A 21,597-nucleotide genomic window follows, 5' to 3' on the forward strand; every position below is an offset into this window, starting at 1 on the left:
GTACTTTACATCAGTGTGTTTTGGATATTGACAGGGGGAAAAGCAGCTTCTGGTAATTACAGTTGTGCGGTGATTGCCATTTGGCAATGGCTGCTTATGAGAGACTATCCCCCCCAAGTATCACACTAAACACTTTACCAACAGAAGTACATCAAACCATCTTTTCAGCGAGATCTATGTACATTAACAGTCATTTCAACCATAATAAAAGAAAGAAAAGTATCCTCTAAAAACATCCAACCTTGAAGGTAAAATAAAAAAAAAACAAAAAACAAAAAAACAAAATTTAAGCTACTTATGGAAACTTTATGGAATTTTTTTAAAGTTTTTAATGAACTTGTAAACAAACAAAAAAAGTGTTGAAAATAAAAACAAAGATCCCGGCTCATGTTTACAACGATTTCGTTTCCTAAGCCACTTAGACAAGCTTTAAGTTTAGAGATGGTAACTAGATTGTGACGGGAGGGCAGCGGTTTGCTTTGTACAAGGTATCGCCCATTCTCTAAAGACTATAGGACTGCCAGCTTGTGTTTCTAGGTCTGCGCTGCAGAAGACGGCCGCTTTAAAAACACAGCTCAGTTAGATTCTCTGCTTAAAATTGTAATCTTTGGTTACATCAGGGACATTTATTGGTTTCAGATTATCAAGAAACGGCAGACTGCTGTGGATGTACATCAAAGTTGGGTTTGTTTCGAGGAAGAGAAGCTGCTATGCCAGTAGATCCTAATAACCTGGAGCCACGTGGTCACCATAATAACCAGACAAGGTGACAGATGAGAGATCAAAAAGAAAGTTCTAGTTGCTCATTCACTGTAGGAACACCTACTCGTACAGCAAGTGGCCTTACAATGCAACAGCTAAGAATGTTTAAAGTGTACAACTTAAAAAACACAGAAGTGAAGAAAGAAAAATTTGGGACAACGGAGTTTTCTCTTTAGACTTGGGTTGTCACAACTGTCTCTAGGAAACCAGATCATGTCGCTCCTCTGAAGTAGAAGTCGTAAGCAGTGTAAAAGTTCAAGAGGTTAACCATAGGAACAAAAATAAAATTGGCATATGCACAATTTCTTCCACCACTCTGTTGAACGCCAGATAACTGAACCACCCGTCCCACGCTTTCAGGAGGGAAAAATTGCAATCAAAGAACTGGACACCATGTTTCACTAATCTTAGTGATATTCACAATTATTAACAGCAGCTACTAGTCGGCACCGACGCCGCAGGTAGCCAGTTTAGACTGAAATTAAGTTCCTTTTACACCAAGTAAATGGTCTCCCACAACAACTGGCAAGTGTACATATGAACTAAAAATCTCTAGGCTTTAAGGGAGTGACGGGTCCAGCTCGTGCCAGGAACTGCAATGTCTGCTCCTTGCGTATTCAAAATCCTGTTGGAGAGAAGGAAAGAGACAAGATTTACCAACTTGTAAGGAGAAAAATGCAAAGATTCACAGGTGATTAGCACAAGCAAGACCAGAAATGACAGATTAAGGTAAAAGGAGGAGGTGTAGACTGATCATCCCAATATGCACCATCACAAGACCGCGAACAGGACGATTGCTTTTACCTGAAAACATTTGCCCGGCTCATACCGTGCTCTGAAACAAAACTCACATATGACTGGCGTGACGACAAAATAACCCTGGCACACTGCATCTTCGAGTCAGAGTCAAAGGAACAACCTCCTACATGGGAGCCATTCAATATTCTCTTATCGGGTAGCTGAGATGGAAGAATGAATGCTCAGACGTAATGGAGAGATTAATCAAATCTTAGAAAAATTGACAAGCTTTGAAGAGTCACAAAACATTTGAGCAACAGAGATGCTCAAACACGTTGCGATTGTATTGCTTTGCAGCCAGATTTAATCAGCTCTGTCAAAATGGGAGGTGTTGGGGTGGGACATGGCAACGTCACCCACTAGATTTATCATAAAAGATGGCGTTTTGTACACCAGAAATGTTACAACAGTATCTGGTGAGGTGCACGCCCCTGAGAAGCGCCAAAAATCATCAAGTGGTGTGGACCTCTTAATTCTGCACCTTCTACTCCACCAAGACTGGCGTAGCATGAATGTGCGCTTCGGTACTTTTCAGGAATTGGCCCAAGAGAGTTTATAACTTGATTTAGTATTTTCTGCTCGAGTGCTAGGACTCAACTGAGTCTAAAAAGGTCATGCTGCTCTGCACACAGTAACAGGCTGGTGACATGAGTCCTTCAGGCAATTATCCTGGCCTCATGCGAATATTTCCATAGAATTCTGCAGAATGACAACGCAGCACAATGCGCTGATACTCTGCACCTGATCCCACTCTTCCCTAGAAGAACCAAAACATATCAATGTTTTAGAATCTAGTGCAAGAGCAACTTTGGCAAATCAAACCACGACCATGGGCAGCAAAGGGAAGTCAAGAGCTCACTGCGTACAACAGGTGCGCTGCTTACTGTGCAGATTCACAGAACATACAAAAGAGGCAGTCATGCACACCTCTTCAACCCTACATTATGGGTAACACATTAGCAGTTTTGCCCACACCTTAATTTGCTAATATCTATGCAAAAGAAAAGAACTGAGCCCTAAAGACAAGCAGTCCCTTGACTACCATGTCTTTCCAGGAGGGGGAAGAGGTGGTGGTGAGGGACACAGACAAGCCTTATAACTGGGGGTTGCAGTAAACAGAATTGTAAGCACTGATGTGATCGAGGAAAAACTGGATCCATCAAATCTTAAATTCTCTCTTTACAATATTACGAGCCCTAATGAGCATGTATGCAGGGGGCTTAAGTTTTTCTACAGGGCGAGATATCAGTCTGTATGGTAGGGGATAGGTGAACGGCACATTTTCATGTGGAGTGCTCATTGGGATATCAAATACTAAAAAGTTAAGACATTCCTGAGCTCATCATTTCTTGTTAGTCGTCAGCATAAGGCAGAAGCCGTGCTCAGGAATAAATGGAGGTCAGTTTGGGTAATCTAATTAATCTGTCAGACACAGGCATGGAAGGGATTCACCACTTTATAAATGAATCCACTAGTGCAATGTCCTCATCTTCAACTCTACCCTTGTCACTGTCACAGCCTGAATAAATCTGATACGGCCAGAAAACTAAAGCAGTGGGCTGATAGAAATTCAGTATTCTGGCACAATGTGCGAAAACTAAAAAGGCAAGTTGTAGCAATTGTCCTGCCAAGCATCAATAATACAAGGCCGGCACTGTCTGCACCCATGGACACAAGTGCCAACAAAACACTGTAGCTAGGAAACCCTGACCAGCAATGGAAGACAAACTCCATATGGTGCAACAAAGGTGGAGTCACGGCCTGCACGTCCTGGAGGGTTCACATTCGCAGAGTCCTATAATGAAAAGTGAGATATCAGATAACTGGGATCTAAACACAAGGTGTTAATTCTTATTAACAGCCACTAAACTAGCTCAAAAAACAGTCAGGCTGGTTTATCTGGAAAGCAATCATTTCATCACATAAGACAGATCAGACTTGTGAGTGATCATGAATCCACCACCTAGAAGATACCATGGCTTCCATACCAAGAATAACCAACCTAGAACAGTGCCCAATTACTGCACCCAATATCGCCTACACTTATTCTTCAGGTCAACGATTAAAACATACATCTTAGACGCAACCACAGCAAAGTAATACAAGAAAAGGGTTACAAAACAAGATTTCACTGCTTAAGGGAGAGAGCGCTAAGTAATACATGTCTGCCTTTCCAACAAAATCCAATTAGCGGGCCTTAATCTGTCTATACAAAAAAAGTTCAGACGAAATGAAAGTCAACTGTCCAAGAGGCCGGTTCAGAGCAAGGAACACCAGACGTCTCCCGTCTCAGGAAGTTCAGAGTCCATCTGAAATAAAGCCGAACACATCACTATTCCTATAATTTACCTCCAAGTACAATACTAAAAAGGACATGTCTATATTATCCCTGCAACAGCACAGAGCAGAGAATGGCGCCACACCAATAAGCTTTTACAGGGTTTTGGCATGTTCACTTCCAGGTCACTTAAATGATCCCGTTCTGAATCCTTAGTGACTAGCTTGGCACTTAGTTTCTATTATCCCCAGCCCTGGACAGATTTCCACCATTCTCCCTTTTCGCTGTAAGTTTCAGGTGAAGTTCATGGACAGCAGCAACAGACCTGTGGACAGCAAAACGTTTAATATGTGCTATAAAGGGCACAAATGACCACCGACCTGAGAACAGTTAAGGAGCACATAATGTAGAAAGATACAAACATTGGTCTTGCTCAACAAACATTATAAAATTGACATAAAAAGCCCATTTGCGATACAGAAAGTTCATTTGCAAAACAAAAAAGACAAACAAATGGTTAACAGACAAAATTTATGGCTTGTGTGGAAAACTGTGACTGTATAGGATTCACAAACTAAAGTCATCCAGGTGACATGACCTACAGAATGATCCCAATGCCACTGGGGCATTGTTCTGACTTCATGCCCAATTAGACAGGCCATCCGTGGCAGATCAACATCCAAGGTACATTCAAACTGCACTTTTACAAGTGTTTTCTCAGCATAGAAGGAAGCCGCCTGCAACCGGAAAACAAGCACTCCAAAAGAACACCTGTTCCAGGTTACCGGCCTGTCTAGATGGGCCAGTATACGGAATCTCAAGGAAAGTAGAGCGGTAATAGCGCTCCCTGTCTCCAATGAAAGCTTCGGCCTGGTTTTTAGCTGAAACGCGTTGTATTCTATTTGATTAATTTTATTACCTGATATTGATAACCCTTATCCCACCACTTTTATTGCCATTGGAGACGGAGAGGGCCATTACCGGTCCTCTTTCCTTGAGCATTGCCGCCATTCAGATTCCCACTGGAGGATTGTCCTGCAGCACATTGGACAAGCAGCCCGTTCAGCCAGTTTTTAGGAATGGCTTTATGATTCACCTGTATATACTACTCTCAGGTGAGTGCTAAATTTTTTCATTACTCACTACCTACTACGCTCCAATAACACATTGTATACCGTAATTCTGGTAATTCCCTGTCAATAGGGCAGAGACAGTTTGTGATTCATACAGAATTAGGGGATTGGGTATTGCTTGGATCTAATTTTGGTAAATTCCTGCTCTTAGGTTTAAGCGTCCCGAGGATGGTCCTACTAAGAAACCAACACCTATTTCTGTGTGCTCATTTATATGTGAAAGTGGTCAGTCGCTGATTGGGACCATCCACTGGACCCCTGAGCCTAGAAATTAAGAACTATACAAACACACACTACTCAAAGTTAGGGATATTTGGCTTTCTGGTGAAATTTATAAAACATGTAAAAAGTTCACACTACAGTGATATTTTATCATTTAAGTAGAATCATGCAATGGTGATTCCCTCATCTATTGTCCCGCCCATAGCCATGATTCAGTCATGGGTACGGGATTGAAATAGACCAGGTGAGTGCTGCTAAGAGCAGTTCTAGTTCTACTATTCATATGTGAGGCCGTTTGGCACATTTTATAAAAATATTTTAGTGTTAGGACTGCCCCAAATGAGATTTGCCGTGGAGTGGCTCAAAAAATTACATTTTTTTGCCAAAAATCTCAAATTTATAATAAGTACAGTTGGAATTTTTAGTGCTGTAGTGCACATTCAGTGCTAGCTTTTTTGTTTTTTCTCTATTGTAACCTGCTGATGACACAAAGCTCAGTGGCCACTTCCATTGAGAGAACGTTCTTCTTGAAGCCTCGCAACAACAAGGTACTGTGGATTGCTTGGCGTCATCTTGGTTTCAGGATATTAAAATGTGAACAGCATGAGGACGACGACATTCTAAATACTAATTGAACCTCAATTTTTTTGGGCAATTCATTGATCATCTGTTATGCAAAATGTACTGAAGCATTGAAGAGCTGGATATGTGCATTCAGAAGTTTAGAGGTGGTCACATTAAGTTCACCTGAAAAGGTTAGAGTGCATTGTAGGACCATCCTGGAATTTCACCCAAAAGCCAAATATCCCTAAACTTTGTGAGTAGTGTATAATTTTATAATATATAGAACTCAATCTGTTTATCTGCGGGTCTATAACATGCTGCATGTTTAATATGACAGGCTTGCTTTACGAACAAGACAGAATGACAATGATGAATGAAAGATGGGGACCATGTTCAACCTCCTGAAAAGTTTGACACCACTTACAGTCGCCATGCAAACCACTTCCAACAAAGGGTTATTCAGGCGCACACAGCAGGACTATACACTGCAGCTTTACATTCCAGCCTTTGGCCAATGGGAAAATTCCCACTGTTTCCAGAAGTATAGAACTGACTAAAACCAAACTGCTTGTGGGGAAGGCAGCACTGCTGCTGTCAACTATCTTAGGGTGCTTTCACACATCCGGATTTTTGCTCTGCGGCACAATACGGCGTTCTGCAGAAAAACCGCCACCGGCTTTTGTAACGCCGGTTGCGTTTTTTTTTGCATAGACTTACATTAGTGCGGTATTGTGCCGCAGGGGCTTGCGTTCGGTCCGGTTTTGGCCGCATGCGGCAGATTTAGCCGATGCGGCGGCCGGATCGAACGTCCCCTGCAACGTTTTTTGCTCCGGCAAAAAACACCGCATCGCGCCGCATCCGGCCGCTGCGGCGCATTTTTCAATGCATACCTATGGAGGCCGGATGCGGCGCGATGCGGAAAAAACCGCAACCGGAAAAAACCGGACGGGCCGCATGTAAAAAAACTTATGCAAAGGATGCGGTGTTTTTGCCGCATCCGTTGCATAGTTTTCACAGCCGGATTGAGCCGCAGGGCTCAAACCGGATGTGTGAAAGTAGCCTTATACTATTCTTTGCAAACCCCCTACCCCCCAACACTAGTACATCTAAGCAATACAGGGAAAAGCGACCGTATTATGCCCAGCCTCTACAATAAGACATCAGTAGATCTCCACTCAATCTCTGCATTCATTAGGAACTGGCATTGTGAACAGCTAGGGTAGACAAGAGAAGGAGGAAAGGCACAATGAGACTGAGTTGCCCAATTTCGTAGGGGGAACTGCAGCATGCAGTCACTTCTCAGGTTCATGGCCTGACATTTAAAAAAAAACAAACAAAAAAAAAAAACAGTCACAATTTTCCAGCAATTTTGTAGAGTAGAGACCCACCACATTTTACAAGCTTGAAGTCATAAAAGGGACCTGCAGCGTGCCACAAGTCCCTTCTGCAACAGAAAGGCAAGAAGGAAAAAACGCCACAGATTACAGCAACGAGGCAGAAATCTGAGCTCCCAATAATCCTGAAAGTGTTAGGTCCAGGAATGTGAATTAAGAGAAGGCTCCACATTCACACCATCAATGACTGGCCCCCACATTTGGAAAAGGGAGTTAATACATGAGAGAGATGCAGTTAGGATGACCCCAAATCCCAGAAGATGAGAGATTTCTAGATATTGATACACAAATAAGGAAATTTTAATTTAAAGTTAGTAGTCAAATTCTCCAAGGACGTCTTTTTATATATTTTTTCTCTTTATTTTTGTTCCTTTTATAGGCCAAATTGGTTGTAAAACACCTCCTCGATCTAACACTGAATTGTGAAAATCCACATTGCGCTTTTTATCCCTAACAATAAATTTGATTTCCCTGAAACGTCTCTTGGTTCTTGGCTACTAACCTTTCATGTTACTCTTGGATTTGTCAGTTTGCTTGCCTGTGGGGGTTTGGGCTTGCTGGCCCTGCCCACTGGAGGAGGCCGCTTGCTGAGCTGCCTTCTGCTTCAACATTGTCCAGTCAAATGTGTAGTCATATTGGTGATTCAAAGTTCTGGAGAAGAACGTAAAACATGGAGTCAGATACAAAACCACCCACAAATCGCACAAATGCTCTACACAAAAATGACAGTGCAGTACAAAGCTAGGCTGCAATGCTAAAAAGCAAGGAATACTACACATGCATTAGTAAGAGCATAGAAATACCCAATGAAGAGGAATATTTAAAGGTTAACCCCTTATAGTTACATAACTACATGTCCGAGCAGGGCCCTCCAAGTGTAGAGAATGCTAAGAAGCTGAGCTCATTCCACAGGAGGTAAAGCTGTGTTACACAGCTGGCATCTGTCACTAACACTAGCAGCCGGAGGGGAGCTCCAATTGATACCCATTTAGATGCTGTATTGAAAGCACTACTCCAGCTGTGGGTTTTTTTTCTCTTTCCAGCACTGCATTGGCTCTTTAATTATAAGTCCCATGCCCCTTGTCATACTCATCTTCCGGCAGCTTCCAGTCACACGTTATGTCACAAGCTCCGAAGGCATCTCTACAAGAGCCAGAATAAAGGCCGCTTTACACGCTACGACATCGCTAGCAATTGCTAGCCATGTCGAGCGTGAAAGCACCCGCCCCCATCGTACATGCGATATCGTGCGATTGCTGCCGTAGTGAACATTATCGCTACGGCAGCGTCACACGCACATACCTGCTCTGCGACGTTGCGTTGATCGGCGAACTGCCTCCTTTCTAAGGCTATGTGCGCACGTTGCGTAAATTCATGCAGTTACGCTGCGCTTTGCAGCGCAGCGTAACTGCATGCGTCCTGCGTCCCCTGCACAGTCTATGGAGATTGTGCAGGGGCCGTGCGCACGTGGCGTCTCAGAGCGCAGCGCTTCGGCTACTGCCGAAGCGCTGCGCAAAAAGAAGTGACATGTCACTTCTTTCCTGCGCTTTGCCGGCAGCTCCTGCTCTGTCTATGGCAGGAGCTGCAGGCAGAGCGCATGGAATCGGCGCTCACTACGGACATTTCTGCAGCGATCTAAAGCGCACATGTGCTCTTCAGATCGCTGCAGAAATATCTGCAGGGCTAGTACGCAACGTGCGCACATAGCTTTAGGGTGCGGTTCGTTCAGCGTCACAGCAGAGTCACCGAACCGAACCGCCGCCCAATAGAAGTGGAGGGGCAGAGATTAAGCGGGACGTAACATCCCGCCCACCTCCTTCCTTCCTCATTGCGGGCGGGCGCAGGTAAGGTGAGGTTACTCGTTCCTGCGGTGTCACACATAGTGATGTGTGCTGCCGCAGGAGCGACAAACTACTTCGTACACCGAGCAGCAATAGTCGAGAATAGGGGGGCATGTCACCGATGAGCGATTTTGACCGTTTTTGCGACGATTTAAAATCGCTCATGGGTGTCACACGCAAAGACATCGCTAAAGCGACCAGATGTGCATCACAAATTCCGGGACCCCAACGAAATCGCTTGAGCGATGTCGCAGCGTGTAAAGTGGCCTTAAGGCTCTTAAAATTATATCGAGTTGTGACATCTGGCACACTCCAAACACCAGAGCTGGCGACAGGTAACAAATCGCCAAAACCGACCGGAGTTCCGGCGATAGAAGATGAAGCCGTCAGAAGGTGAGTGTACGAAAGGGGAGTTAGATTCAAAGCACCACTTCAGCGGTGGAAACAAAAAAAAAAAACACCGGAGTGGTGCTTTAAAAAAAAAAAACAAAAAAAAACCATTGAGTGCTTCCAATCGGCCTTTCACTACATGATCGTAGGAAACAGATTGGTTACCATGACAACAAGCCACAAGGGCATTCAGCAGCCATCTTTGTACTCCTATTATGCAGCTTGGCCTTTGGCTGGATAACAGACACCACGATTTAGAGTATATACAGCAATATAATAATATTGCAGTATATAATTATAAAAGTCAGACAATTGCAAGTTTAAAAAAAATATGAAAATGATCTAATGATTACATTTTGTGTTAAAAAGGTATGTAAAAAGTGTTTGCAATTTTAAGAAAATTGTGCCGTTTTCACACTGGCCACTGGGGCTTTAGACTTGGCCTTTCAGGAAGTCTCCACATAATCAGTCAGGATCACAGGGTAACACCACTATACACAGCAGATAACACAGGATGCCCCAATTACAAAAGGAGAGGTCACAGCACACACTGCTCCTCCTCTCCCCTTCACAGTTAACCCTTGGACAGACCCATTAGATGCTTCAATACAAAAATCTGGATCTGACCCTTGCCGCTATGTACAGGTGTTACCTCAAACAGGAATTTAAGAATCCTAAAAACCGTTCCAAAGGAAAGTGTCTAAATTGCAGTCCCCCCACCCTTAAATTAAGGAAGCACGCCCATATATTTGTGTGTATTAAATGTATGTGCCTGTAATATATTAATACACTTGCCTAATGCCACTCTCTCCGGTGTCCAGAGCAGTTCTCCTGTCGGTGAGGTCACTGCCCTGCAAACTGGCTGGGTCATGCTGCTCTCAGTGACCCACAAGTAACTTAATTTAAAAAGGTGGTTCATCCATATTTTTTATTGTCTAGTTCGATATTGTATTGAGAAACAATGTTTCTCTCAAATCCCTTGTGTTGGCAATAGTTCCTGTGAGAGGCGCTATTGCAGACCGCTTTTCCCTGCTCCAGTGACGTCACCGTCAAGTTCCGGACACGTCACATCCCTGAATCCGGCTGCAGTCTTCCTGACTCACTGGGCTGTGGCCGGTGTTACGCTGAACTGTGACAAGTGGTGAGTCTCCTGCTTGCAGCATTCTGCTGTGAGGGAGGAGGGAGCTGTGACAAGCGGAGAAACACAGCCCACAGCTCAGCGAGTCAGAAAGACTACAGCCGGCCACAGGGACGTGACGTCACCAGAGCGGGGAACAGCGGTCTGCAATAGTGCCTCACAGGCACTATTGCCAACACAAGGTATTTGAGAGAAACATTGCTTCTCAACACAATATCGAACTAGACAATAAAAATATGGGTGAACCACCCCTTAAGTCTATGGAGCCTCAAAACGAAGCTCCATAGGTAGATTGAGGCTAAGGCATTGAGCGAGTCAGCTACAGTGGTTCCCTAAAAATAAGCCCTATCATAATTTAACAGGATTTCTGGAGAATGCTTGAAATACAAGCCTTGCCCTAGTTACAGTCAGGGCTGGCATTAGAGGGGGGATCAAACTGCTCAAATTCTCAGGGCTCCACTCTTTGGAACCCCAGCAGCTGTATTTTGGGATTCATATTGCTTAAGGACCTTTGACTTCACAGTCATGTGACCACAGGCCTCCTAACTGCAGGAGTCTAATGAGAACTGTTCAGGAGACAGGCTTGGCATTAGGGGGATGGCAGAGCATACTGGGAAATTTCACAGTGGTACGATCAGACCATGTCCCTGTATAGTCAGACACTGCCATTACACAGTACATGGTAGAGGCACATATAGAAGATCTCAGCAAAGGAAGATTTTTCTTTAATTTTTAAACACCGACTTAAGGAACTTTATTTTAATCAATAGTTCTGGGAATAATAAAACCTTTAACATTAACTGTTTGTGGAAACCCTCAATATCCATGTACAAACCTGAACAGAATTCGGAAGAGTTGCCTCAGATACATGTAGTCTGGCGCCTCCTCAAAACGCAATCCACGACAATAATTGAGATACATAGCAAATTCTGCAGGAAATCCCTGTTGAAAGGATAATGGGAGTTAAAAAATCCTAAATCATAGTGCTTATCTACACATGGCAGCCCTGCATAAAAAGCAGGAGGGAAACTGGATAAAGCGTGACATAAGATATTGACCGACCAGTTGTATAGAAGTCAGTGGCACTTCCAGTCTAAACCACTTATGTAATGGCGGTCGTCATGTGATTTCAGTGTCTTACCTTACACAAAACCTCAACAGGAGTAGACATCTTCTTTTCACTGATCTTTTCGTATTTTTGTTTCTTGGTTGCCGCCTGTGGAACATGTGGTTCACAATATAAAAAGGTTGTGCAATACAATGTTAAACAGGATGGACACAGACATAGTGGACAATAGAAATAAAGTGGAAGTAGAGGGGTGGAGCATGGGGTACATTCAGAAGAAGCTACATTTGTGTAGCTAATGAAAGTGAAGAACATTGCCTACCTTTAATCCTTGCCACGGAAGGCTGGTTCTGTTGAAATACATTAGCACATATCCTAGAGACTCCATGTCATCGCGACGACTATTAGAGGGAAGAAAAGGTGGGAAACATAAATAAGAGGCCACGCATACCTAGAATATTTGGTCAAACTTGGCTACGTGGCAAGAAGTGTGCAAACTTTGGTAGAAAGATGTTCAAAGTGACCGTAGATGTGAGGTGGTTATATTGGTGAAGAGTGACCAGAGAATGAGGACTCACTTCTCCGGCATCGCACAGATTGTAAGCTTACTAAAACAAGGACAAAATGCAGGACGCAGTGACAACGGATGGTAGTTTCCTTATTACCGGTATGTCTCATTACTGTACAGAGAATATTCAGGGCATACATAGTGGTGCGCGATTATAATTCAATGTAAATCAAGGTAAGCAAATGGAAATCAAAACAATAAGGGATTGTTACCTTTGCTCAATTCCTAAGTGGGCATTGATACTGGCGTAGCGGGCTGTGCCAGTCAAGTTTTTGTCTTCTCTGTAAGGTATGTGCTGCCTTGTTCTGTTGTCTCTGTACTTTTTGGCCAGACCAAAGTCTATAAGGAATAACTTGTAAAAGGAAAAGTAGTATTAATATCAAGAGCGTTGAAAAGCAGCAGGGTCAATCTGGAGACATGCACAGATTACAGAGTTTCATATAGGAGGGGCAGCCTTTCACATAATAGGTAACGTATTGCAATGGTTTGTAGAGAAAAGCTGAACTGGGCGCAGCACTATGGTCACTTCATTCTGAAGAGGTCATTACTTTTTTGGGATTGGAAACATCTCAAGGGTATGTTCACACAGCCAGAATTTATAGAAAATGTGCAATGTAACAGTACCAGCCAAGTAGAGAAGGCAGCAGCAAATTACATCTACATAGTGTTAAGAAGTGGATCACCAAAATTCATTATTGGCCACAATGATATCTTGAGCAACAAGTTCTCTCAAATACCTTTCCTTAACCAAGAATCAGCAAAAACATTAGTGCATGCCCTCATCTCCCGCCTCGACTACTGCAATCTCCTGCTCTCTGGCCTCCCTTCCAACACTCTTGCACCTCTCCAATCTATCCTAAACACTGCGGCCCGCTTAATCCACCTCTCCCCCCTCGCTATTTCCCAGCCTCGCCACTCTGCCAATCCCTTCACTGGCTTCCCATCGCCCAATGACTCCAGTTCAAAACATTAACAATGACATACAAAGCCATCCACAACCAGTCTCCTCCTTACATCTGTGACTTAGTCTCCCGGTACCTACCTGCACGCAATTTCAGATCTTCACAAGACCTTCTCTACTCCCCTCTTATCTCCTCTTCCCACAATCGCGTACAAGTTATCTCCCGTGCCTCCCCCATACTCTGGAACGCTCTACCTCAGCACATCAGACTCTCCCCTACCGTGGAAAGCTTCAAGAGGAACCTCAAGACCCATCTCTTCCAACAAGCCTACAACCTACAATAGCCTCAGTCCAGTAGACCACTGCGCAACCAGCTCTGTCCTCACCTATTGTACCATCACCCATTCCCTGTAGACTGAGCCCTCGCGGGCAGGGTCCTCTCTCCTCCTGTACCTGTCTGTTTTGTACTGTTGATTGTTATACGTATACCCTCTTTCACTTGGAAATGGAATAAATGGCTAATAATATATTATTATTATTATTATTATTACCACCTTGTGTTGGCAACAGTGCCTGTGAGCGGCGCTATTGTGGACAGCTATTCCCCATCTCCTGAACCCCCGGGCTCTGTGACCTCGGGGATCCGATGATGTCACATCAACCTCCTGATCACCGAGGCCGGCCCCAGTCTCCGTGAGTGCCTGTGCTGTGGGCAGCGTTTCACCGCTCGTCAGCCCCGCGTGTCTCTGGCTTGCGGCACACTGCAGTGGAGGCGGGAGCAGGGAGGTGCTGCACTGACGCTGGGCTGTGATGGATGGTGAAATGCTGCCCACAGCCCAGTCACTCAGACTGGGGCTGGCCACGGTGATGTCAGGTGAGCAGCAAGTTGATGTGACATCACCGGATGCCTGAGATCAGGCGATGGGGGGAAGGGCGGCCCACAATAGCACTGCTCACAGGCACTATTGGCAACACAAGGTATTTAAGAGAAACCTTGTATCTCAAAATATTGTTGGGGCCAATAATGAACATGGGTGAACCACCCCTTTAATGTCTGCAGAGCCCGACATCTAGAACATGTCATCTTTGCACAGAATTCATTGCGGCTTTCACCACTTGCATTGAAGCCTGTATGTAACAAATGCACATTTTTCTGGAGACTACTAGTTGTGAACAGTTTTCATGAAATGTTCTAAAATTTCACACAGACCAAGGCCAGTTTCATGTGAGATGCATGGAATACTCTGACCTCCTGCATATAGGTCTATGGAGGAAGCTCTGGTCAGGAGACCCCATGTTGGGTCATGTACTCGAATCCAAGCACTGGTCATACATCTCAGACGCATAAAACTGGCCTAAAAATGTCCTGACAACCAAATAAGTCAGTCATTCAGCTGTCACTGCTGGTCTACTTGAGAAATAGTTTCAGAAAATACTTTGTCAAGACCTGTTAACCCTAAATTCATCTCAATTTCTCCACGTACACAGAGCCCCCATAAAATGAAACCACGGTTAAAGTTTACGCAAGTAGCGAGCGTAGGGTCAGACGTAAATTCGCATTCTCCAGCCAGAGTATCCGTAACACAAGGTGCCATGCATTCCCTGTACTCCACAGAACAGACGTGCACAGACATGCAGAACACCAAGCCGGACCGCTGAGCTCATTCCTCAGTCTAACCACAGATGCATCCAACAAATGGAAACACTAAAGCTGGACGCACAGGTGGGGTGAATTCACACACGACAGACACATTTTATGGACCACACCAGTTTTGTTAAGCTAAATGGGACTTCTCCATGCCCAGTGTTCTCTGCAATCCACATTCAAATAGAAATATAGCCGAAATCTCTACATGTGAGCTAACCCAGAATATTCTTCTATGCAGAATCAACCTCTTAATAACAAACTAATGCACCTAAGAGGTTTGTGGTGCCCACTGTCAGGGCATCATGCCATACTACAGACACCCATAACATCATTTTCTATGCCAGGCTGACAAACTGATGTGCTTCTTTGGTCTTAATCCAAAAAGGTAACAGACAAACCAATCGCAATCTATCAGCTTAAGACAGCCACCAAGGAATGACAGTTTGTGGGAGACCAACCACTCGTAATTCCATCAAGCAGCAGAACGGCACTGCTCTATTTCCTATGGGTTACCAGAGCTGGATGACCCAGATTGGTGCGGTGGCTGGGCATGCACTTTACTGCTTCATTGTGACCGGATAAAAGTACCACGCTCTGCTGATCCGTAGGCGATCGACCACTTGGACCCCCACTGATAAACAAGTTACCCTGTGGACAAGCAAAAGATTCTTTACACTAGACACCACCAACACCGCTTGAAATGCTGTAACAGTAAATGGTAAAATACTTTACCCCCCAATTCATCAAGACTACCATTTTCACATGCACTGAAGACATGCTGAATTCATTAATGGGGTTGTCAGGTCTAAATCCACAAGACTGCAGTCACTGTCACTGACTGTAGACTCATGGATGCTCACAATGTGCAGACTGCGCTGTGAAGATTCTCCGGGGTCCAAACCAGAATCGGTGGTCACGTGGCTGCGAGTATGTGATATGAATAGTCCAGCCCAGAATCTGACAAGCCTCATTCAGTGTCAGGTGTCAAGAGCGAAGCCACACCCCTCTAGTCACATTCTGGCCAGGAGTATGTATAACACATACTTGTGACCAAATGACCCACATTCCCAGCTCTGACACTGGAGCGATCTCAGGATTTAAAAGGGAACCAACCACCAGGATTTTCCTATATAAACTAAAGCCAGTGCTATACTGGCACTATTCTGCTGATTCTATACATACCATTAGTTGTGAGATCGGATGTATAGTTTCTGAAATATATGCAAGTAAAGTTTGTGATATGCAGTTATTTGATGATCAGTGCGATAGAATAACTGCTAGTTATTCCTGCCCCCGTCTGCCTGTTATTACAGGGGGAGGAAAGAGGGACGAAAAACAAAACAGGCAGACGGGAAGGGAAAATTAGCAAAACCCGACCCACCTAATAGATATTCTGTTGCAGCTATCATCAAATAACAGTACATTTCACATACTTTACTTGCCTGTACTTCAGAAACTACTATACATCCTAGCTGACCACTAAGGCCTAAGCCACACGGCGAGAAAATTGGCGAGAGTGGAGTGTGATAAAACATCGCATTCCCCTCGGACCAATTCTAGCCTGTGTGCCAGCACACATGAGCGATTATTTTCTCAGCCCTAATCGGACCGAGAAAACAATCGCAGCATGCTGCTACTGTAATGCGAGACTCTTTCTCTCGCACCCATTCAAGTGTATGGGGCGAGAGAAAAATCGCACTACACTCGCGGTACACCGGTGTACCGCGAGTGCAGAGCGAGAATCGCGATAGCCGGCTACGAAGGAGAGAGGGAGAATCCTCTGTGCCAGCCCGCCCCTCGCAGCTGAGGTCTGCTCACATGATCGGACCTCAGATGCAGGCACACTCGTATGACACTTAGCTCCTGCTGTGCTGCCAGCACGAGCCGAGTCTCATGCGGGCATCGCAGCAGTGCCCCGTGTGGCCCCGGCCTAAAGATATATGTGCAATCACCATGATAGTGCCAGTAGAGCACTGGCTTTAGTTTATATAGGAAAATCCTGGTGGTTGGTCCTCTTTAACAAGTCTACAGTCCCACACACAATGAGTGCAGACTCAGATTTAGGCCCAGCAATTCCTTTAATGAATTCAGCATGTCTTTCTCCAGTGCATCCATCTTTATCAAGACAGGCAGATGAAACCAGCAGACTTGATAAATGGAGCCTAAAGTATTTCACCATGCGCAGTTACAGTATTTCAAACAATGGCGAGACCCTTTAAAGGGCATTGCCTCAAATATGATGCCACTGTGCTCTACTGAAAGGACTCTACAACAGTCAGGGACTAGAGGACATTTGTTATAAATTCACACCACTAATGTGATGTAAATGATGAATCTGCCATGCTCCCTCCCAGTTAAGCTCTGCTAACCATTCAAAAAGATAACAGCTGGCCCAAACATTGCAAACAATTTTATGTTTCTATATTTGACCCAACGTCCTGGTTTTAATGCCCCTCAAACCACCAGTTTTGACACAGCAGAGGGCACCCAAATGTTAGAGTGTGACCAATGATGTGCATGAGAGGGCTTGGGTAACCATTGAAATGAGCAGCCAGCCCCTTCACACATCACTGGTCATGTGCCCTCATAAGAAGCTCACCTCCTCTGTGGAAACCATTACTGAAGTGGAGCGCTGAACCTGGGAAGCATATTAGCCATTATACAGTGTGTCCACCGCCATTAACTTGAGAACGGCGACAGCTATAGGCATAGAAGTGGTGTCTAGGTATAGTAAAGTAGCCATGCACTACGCAATGAAACCACCTATAGCGCCACCTGGTGGAAAACAACGGAGTTAGCATTTTTATCTCAAAAACGGAACGAGAGAGAAAAAAAGTGAACTACAAAGTTGTAGGGCATCATCAATTCAATACGAATCGCTACAGAAATGCTATGAGTAGAACGTGTAAAACTCACAAGGCTGCGGACGTGAAGCGATACCTCATGGAGACCTTCCTACAAGTCATTGGATATGGTGGCTGCGTGGAGTGGCCTCCACTCTAACCTGACCTGACCCCATTGGACTTCTTTCTGTGAGGTCACATCAAACAGCAGGTATATGCAACCCCCTCCACCAACATTGCAGGACCTACGACGACGTATCACAGATGCTTGTGCAAACGTGTCACCTACCATATTGCACAACGTGCAGCAAGATACAGTATGCTGTCCAGAGTCCAGATGTGCATTGCAGCTGGTGGTGGCCACTTTGAGCATCAAAGTTAAATGAGCGCCATATGCGTGACCAGCATTCAATGTTTTGGGGAGGGGTCATGGGTTTCATATCATAGCATTTCTGTATGCAAGGTATCGATTTGTATTGAATTGATGATACCCTACAACTTTGTGATTCACTTTTTTTCTCTCTCGTTCTGTTTTCAAGATAAAAATGATAACTCCGTTGTTTTCCACCAGGTGGCGCTATAGGTGGTTTCATTGCGTAGCACATGGCTACTTTACTATACCTAGACACCACTTCTATGCCTATAGCTGCCGCCGTTCTCAAGTTAGTGGCGGTGGACAGGATATGGGTGGACACACTGTATAGCCTTGAAACACAAAGGAACATGGCACATCACATATCAGCACATCAGAATGAGCGATGCCATAGAGGAATGTATATTACGGTACTGAACTGGCAGTAGAATAGCTTATTTAGGCTACTGCAATCTGTGATGAGAAGTGGACGAGCCAGCACTATCACCAAATGGAAATATGGAAGTTACACGATAATAAAGTACAATGCAAACCGTAAACAAAAAAAAAGTCACACTGAATGGTGTGCAAACATTGTGGCCACACGGAAACAACACTAAACCCTGGATTATCAAACATTACAACGTGCAACTTTGCCAACAGATGACTGTGGCGCAGACAAGTCCAAGGCATGCAGCGGGTCACTTCCTAAAAGGGGTCTGGTCTTCTCTGAAGCATGCTCTTATGCAGGTTGCACAAAAAGTGAAAGGAAAAAAAAAAATCCAGAAAAACATTCAGCAATAAATAAAGCATACACATTCTTAGTAATGTTGCATGTTTGCCAAGTATGTCTGAATAATGCCAACATAAGAGGTGCTTGTGCAAGGCCTGGATTGTTTGGTTAAAATAAGTAGAAGGGAAAACCAAGGATAAAAAGCACATGAATTTGGGGTGGAAGGTGGAAAAGGAGAGTTTTCAGACCTGGTTTAATCCTGAGAAAGATGGGTCCTGAGAAGTACTAACAGTCATGCTTCTTTTCCTCTTCCCCACTGGAGATTCGAAACACTGAACAGACAATAGAGGGTGGCAGTGCATCAAACAGTATCGCTAACATTGCAACAATGGCCGGCGCAGACAGGCAACACCGAGGCGGTAACAGGGGAGTCAAATGCCATCCTCCTTCCACCAACTAGCTAACTATGGAGAACCTTTTGTTTAGTTTTTGTTTTTAACCCTTCCAAATTTAATTTCTACAAAATTTGTCCCACATTTCAGAAAAGGCCATTTAAGGTTATGATACTGCCAATTTCTTTTTTAATTCGCCAAACAATTAATGGATCCCTTCCATAGCACAGGAGCAAAGAGCGCCTCTGTTAGGGGAGGAGGCCCCAAAAGCAGCTGCTTCATTTCCCAAAATGCCCTTTCTCAAAACACCCATTCACATAAGGTTACAGGAAATCTTCAGTAAGGAAGAGGTGTAAGGCATTTTGTTACCTGGTCATAGTGATAAGCATGCAGGCCTTGTTACTACAGGAGCACAATAGCTGGCATTTAATAAGACCTTCATGTATGGGAAAGTGATGCCAGTTACCAGGTGGTCCTGCCCCTATGGCACAGTACCGCAGCCTCCCACCTATGCTGGTCTGTGGAATTACTTGTTTGGTTTCTGCCATCTGGACTATGGATCTTAGAAGTAACTGCACACGAGATGCATGCTTGGGGTGTACATGATATCGGCAGGAAAGGAAAGGAAATGCCAGAAAAGGGGAGGAAGGGTTTAAAAATAAAAAGGAGTTTAGGCATTCATGGGCATCACGGGGAAACAATTGTTCTTTTTTAATCCAAATTAAATACCGTTGTGTTCTTTAATTTTGCATTTAAGAAAGCCAGTATAGACAGACAAGGATACAAAACCTGCCGTTTAAGCTCCACACACTTCTGATCCTCTAAGCAGTTTATATCAAGGGCAAACACTCGCCTGACATTTTACTGACACAGGCAATCACGGGAGGCCAATAGTATGAAATGACAACCCATGGGAGTAACAAGGGGTCTCCAGCACTAGTGAGCGGGTCTGCACGAGATGGTCCTTATGCTACAAAACATCAGGTGCCCATTCTTTACATAAAGACACCACTTAGGGGTAGTTGGGACAGGTGACCCTGAACTTAGAGGCCAAAGTCTTAAAATGTCACTTCATCTTTGGGCAGGAATTTACATTTTCAGGCATCAGTTCATGAGACATACAAGAACTAGAATTAAATGAGAAATAGTGCCAGAAAAACGCACTGAATTGTGGCATTACTACAAAATGGGCCAGTTTTAAAACCGGATACCCATCATCTGATCCTTCCTTTACCGATGCAGTGGTGCTTCTAATCTATATTCCCTGCACTTGGTCTTGTACTCAACCGCCACCATGTTGTCTATCAATGCCACTCCTCAGTTTGTGACCTGCTGGATCTCTCCAGTGTTTGCTGAAGCGTGCCGAAGGTCACTTTTCAATGCAAGTCTATGCACGTCAAATCGAAAGTGACGCACATCCAGTGCCGGTAACGACGTCGCAACGTGTAAAGCTTAGATGCGCCGATAAACGATCGCAAAAGCGTCGTAAATCGGTGATCTGTGTAGCGTTGGCCATTTTCATAATGTTGCACCAATAGGAGATACGATGTTGTTCCTGCGGCAGCATACATCGCTGTGTGTGAAACCGCAGGAGCGAGGAACATCTCCTTACCTGCCTCCACCGGCTATGCGGAAGGAAGGAGGTGGGCGGGATGTTACATCCCACTCATCTCCACCCCTCCGCTTCTATTGGCCGCCTACCGTGCGACGTCGCACGACCCGCCCTCTTAGGAAGGAGGCGGGTCACCGGCCAGAGCGACGTCGCAGGGCAGGTAAGTGCGTGTGAAGCTGCCGTAGCGATAATGTTCGCTACGGCAGCTATCACAAGATATCGCATGTGCGACGGGGGTGAGTACTATCACGCTCGGCATCGCTAGCATCGGCTAGCAATGTCGCAGCGTGAAAAGTACCCCTGTGAGTAGCTCGTTCTGGCTCCCAGACTTACATTGACACCTTGTTATCTGACTTTAGACCAGTAAGAAATCGCGGTTTTAAGAGGTCACAGTGGTGGTCAGGGTTGAGACCTAGTTGGTGCAGACACACCTCTGACAACTCCCAACCATGCTCACATAGATTGGATAGGGAGGGATCGGCCTGCTCAGGTAAGCAGGATAGGCAAACCCCAGTGGATCATACCCCTAAATAGTCCTCTTAGTCACACTGTGCCCAGCCTTAAAAAGGGAACCAATCACCTTGTATATAAGCTAAAGCCAGTGCTATACTGGCACTATCAGGCTGATTCTATACATACTTGTAGTGGTCAAAAAAGTAAAAATTTTATAAAATCAGCTGCTTGTTGAATGACAGCAACAAAGAGTAGATACTATATTCAGTTATCCCCTCCTCCTGTTAGAAATAGCATAAGCATTATACAAATGACTCACTTTGTCTGTGAAGGACCTGTGTGAGGTCATACCCATGTGACCTGGTATCCAGCTTTGTTGGATGAGGGCCCCCCCAGCCCCTTCTGGTCACATGGGTATGACCTCACACAGGTCCTTCACAGACAAAGCGAGTCATTTGTGTAATGCTTATGCTAATTCAGACAGGGGGAGGGGATAACTATGAATATAT

General features: G+C 44.7%; 1 protein-coding gene across 4 annotated transcripts in view; it reads right to left on the bottom strand.

Moving 5' to 3' along the window:
• Positions 1–305: 305 nt before the first annotated feature.
• CSNK1A1 (casein kinase 1 alpha 1) overlaps positions 306–21,597 on the bottom strand; it is a 41,374-nt gene continuing 20,082 nt past the window's right edge. Inside the window, exons 5-11 of one of the 4 annotated variants that reach the window (XM_075344632.1) lie at positions 18,880–18,963; positions 12,367–12,506; positions 11,909–11,987; positions 11,662–11,736; positions 11,356–11,462; positions 7,654–7,802; positions 306–1,387 (exon numbers count right to left, since the gene is read on the bottom strand). In XM_075344632.1, coding sequence (XP_075200747.1) covers positions 1,380–1,387; positions 7,654–7,802; positions 11,356–11,462; positions 11,662–11,736; positions 11,909–11,987; positions 12,367–12,506; positions 18,880–18,963 — 642 coding nt within the window. In that variant the 3' untranslated portion in view covers positions 306–1,379. Of the gene's footprint in view, positions 1,388–7,648; positions 7,803–11,355; positions 11,463–11,661; positions 11,737–11,908; positions 11,988–12,366; positions 12,507–18,879; positions 18,964–21,597 lie in introns of those variants that run through there. The other 3 variants (XM_075344634.1, XM_075344635.1, XM_075344633.1) reach the window with 3 other exon arrangements.

The sequence above is a fragment of the Anomaloglossus baeobatrachus genome, chromosome 4 (genome assembly GCF_048569485.1).
Source record: "Anomaloglossus baeobatrachus isolate aAnoBae1 chromosome 4, aAnoBae1.hap1, whole genome shotgun sequence".
Taxonomy (NCBI): Eukaryota; Metazoa; Chordata; class Amphibia; order Anura; family Aromobatidae; genus Anomaloglossus; species Anomaloglossus baeobatrachus.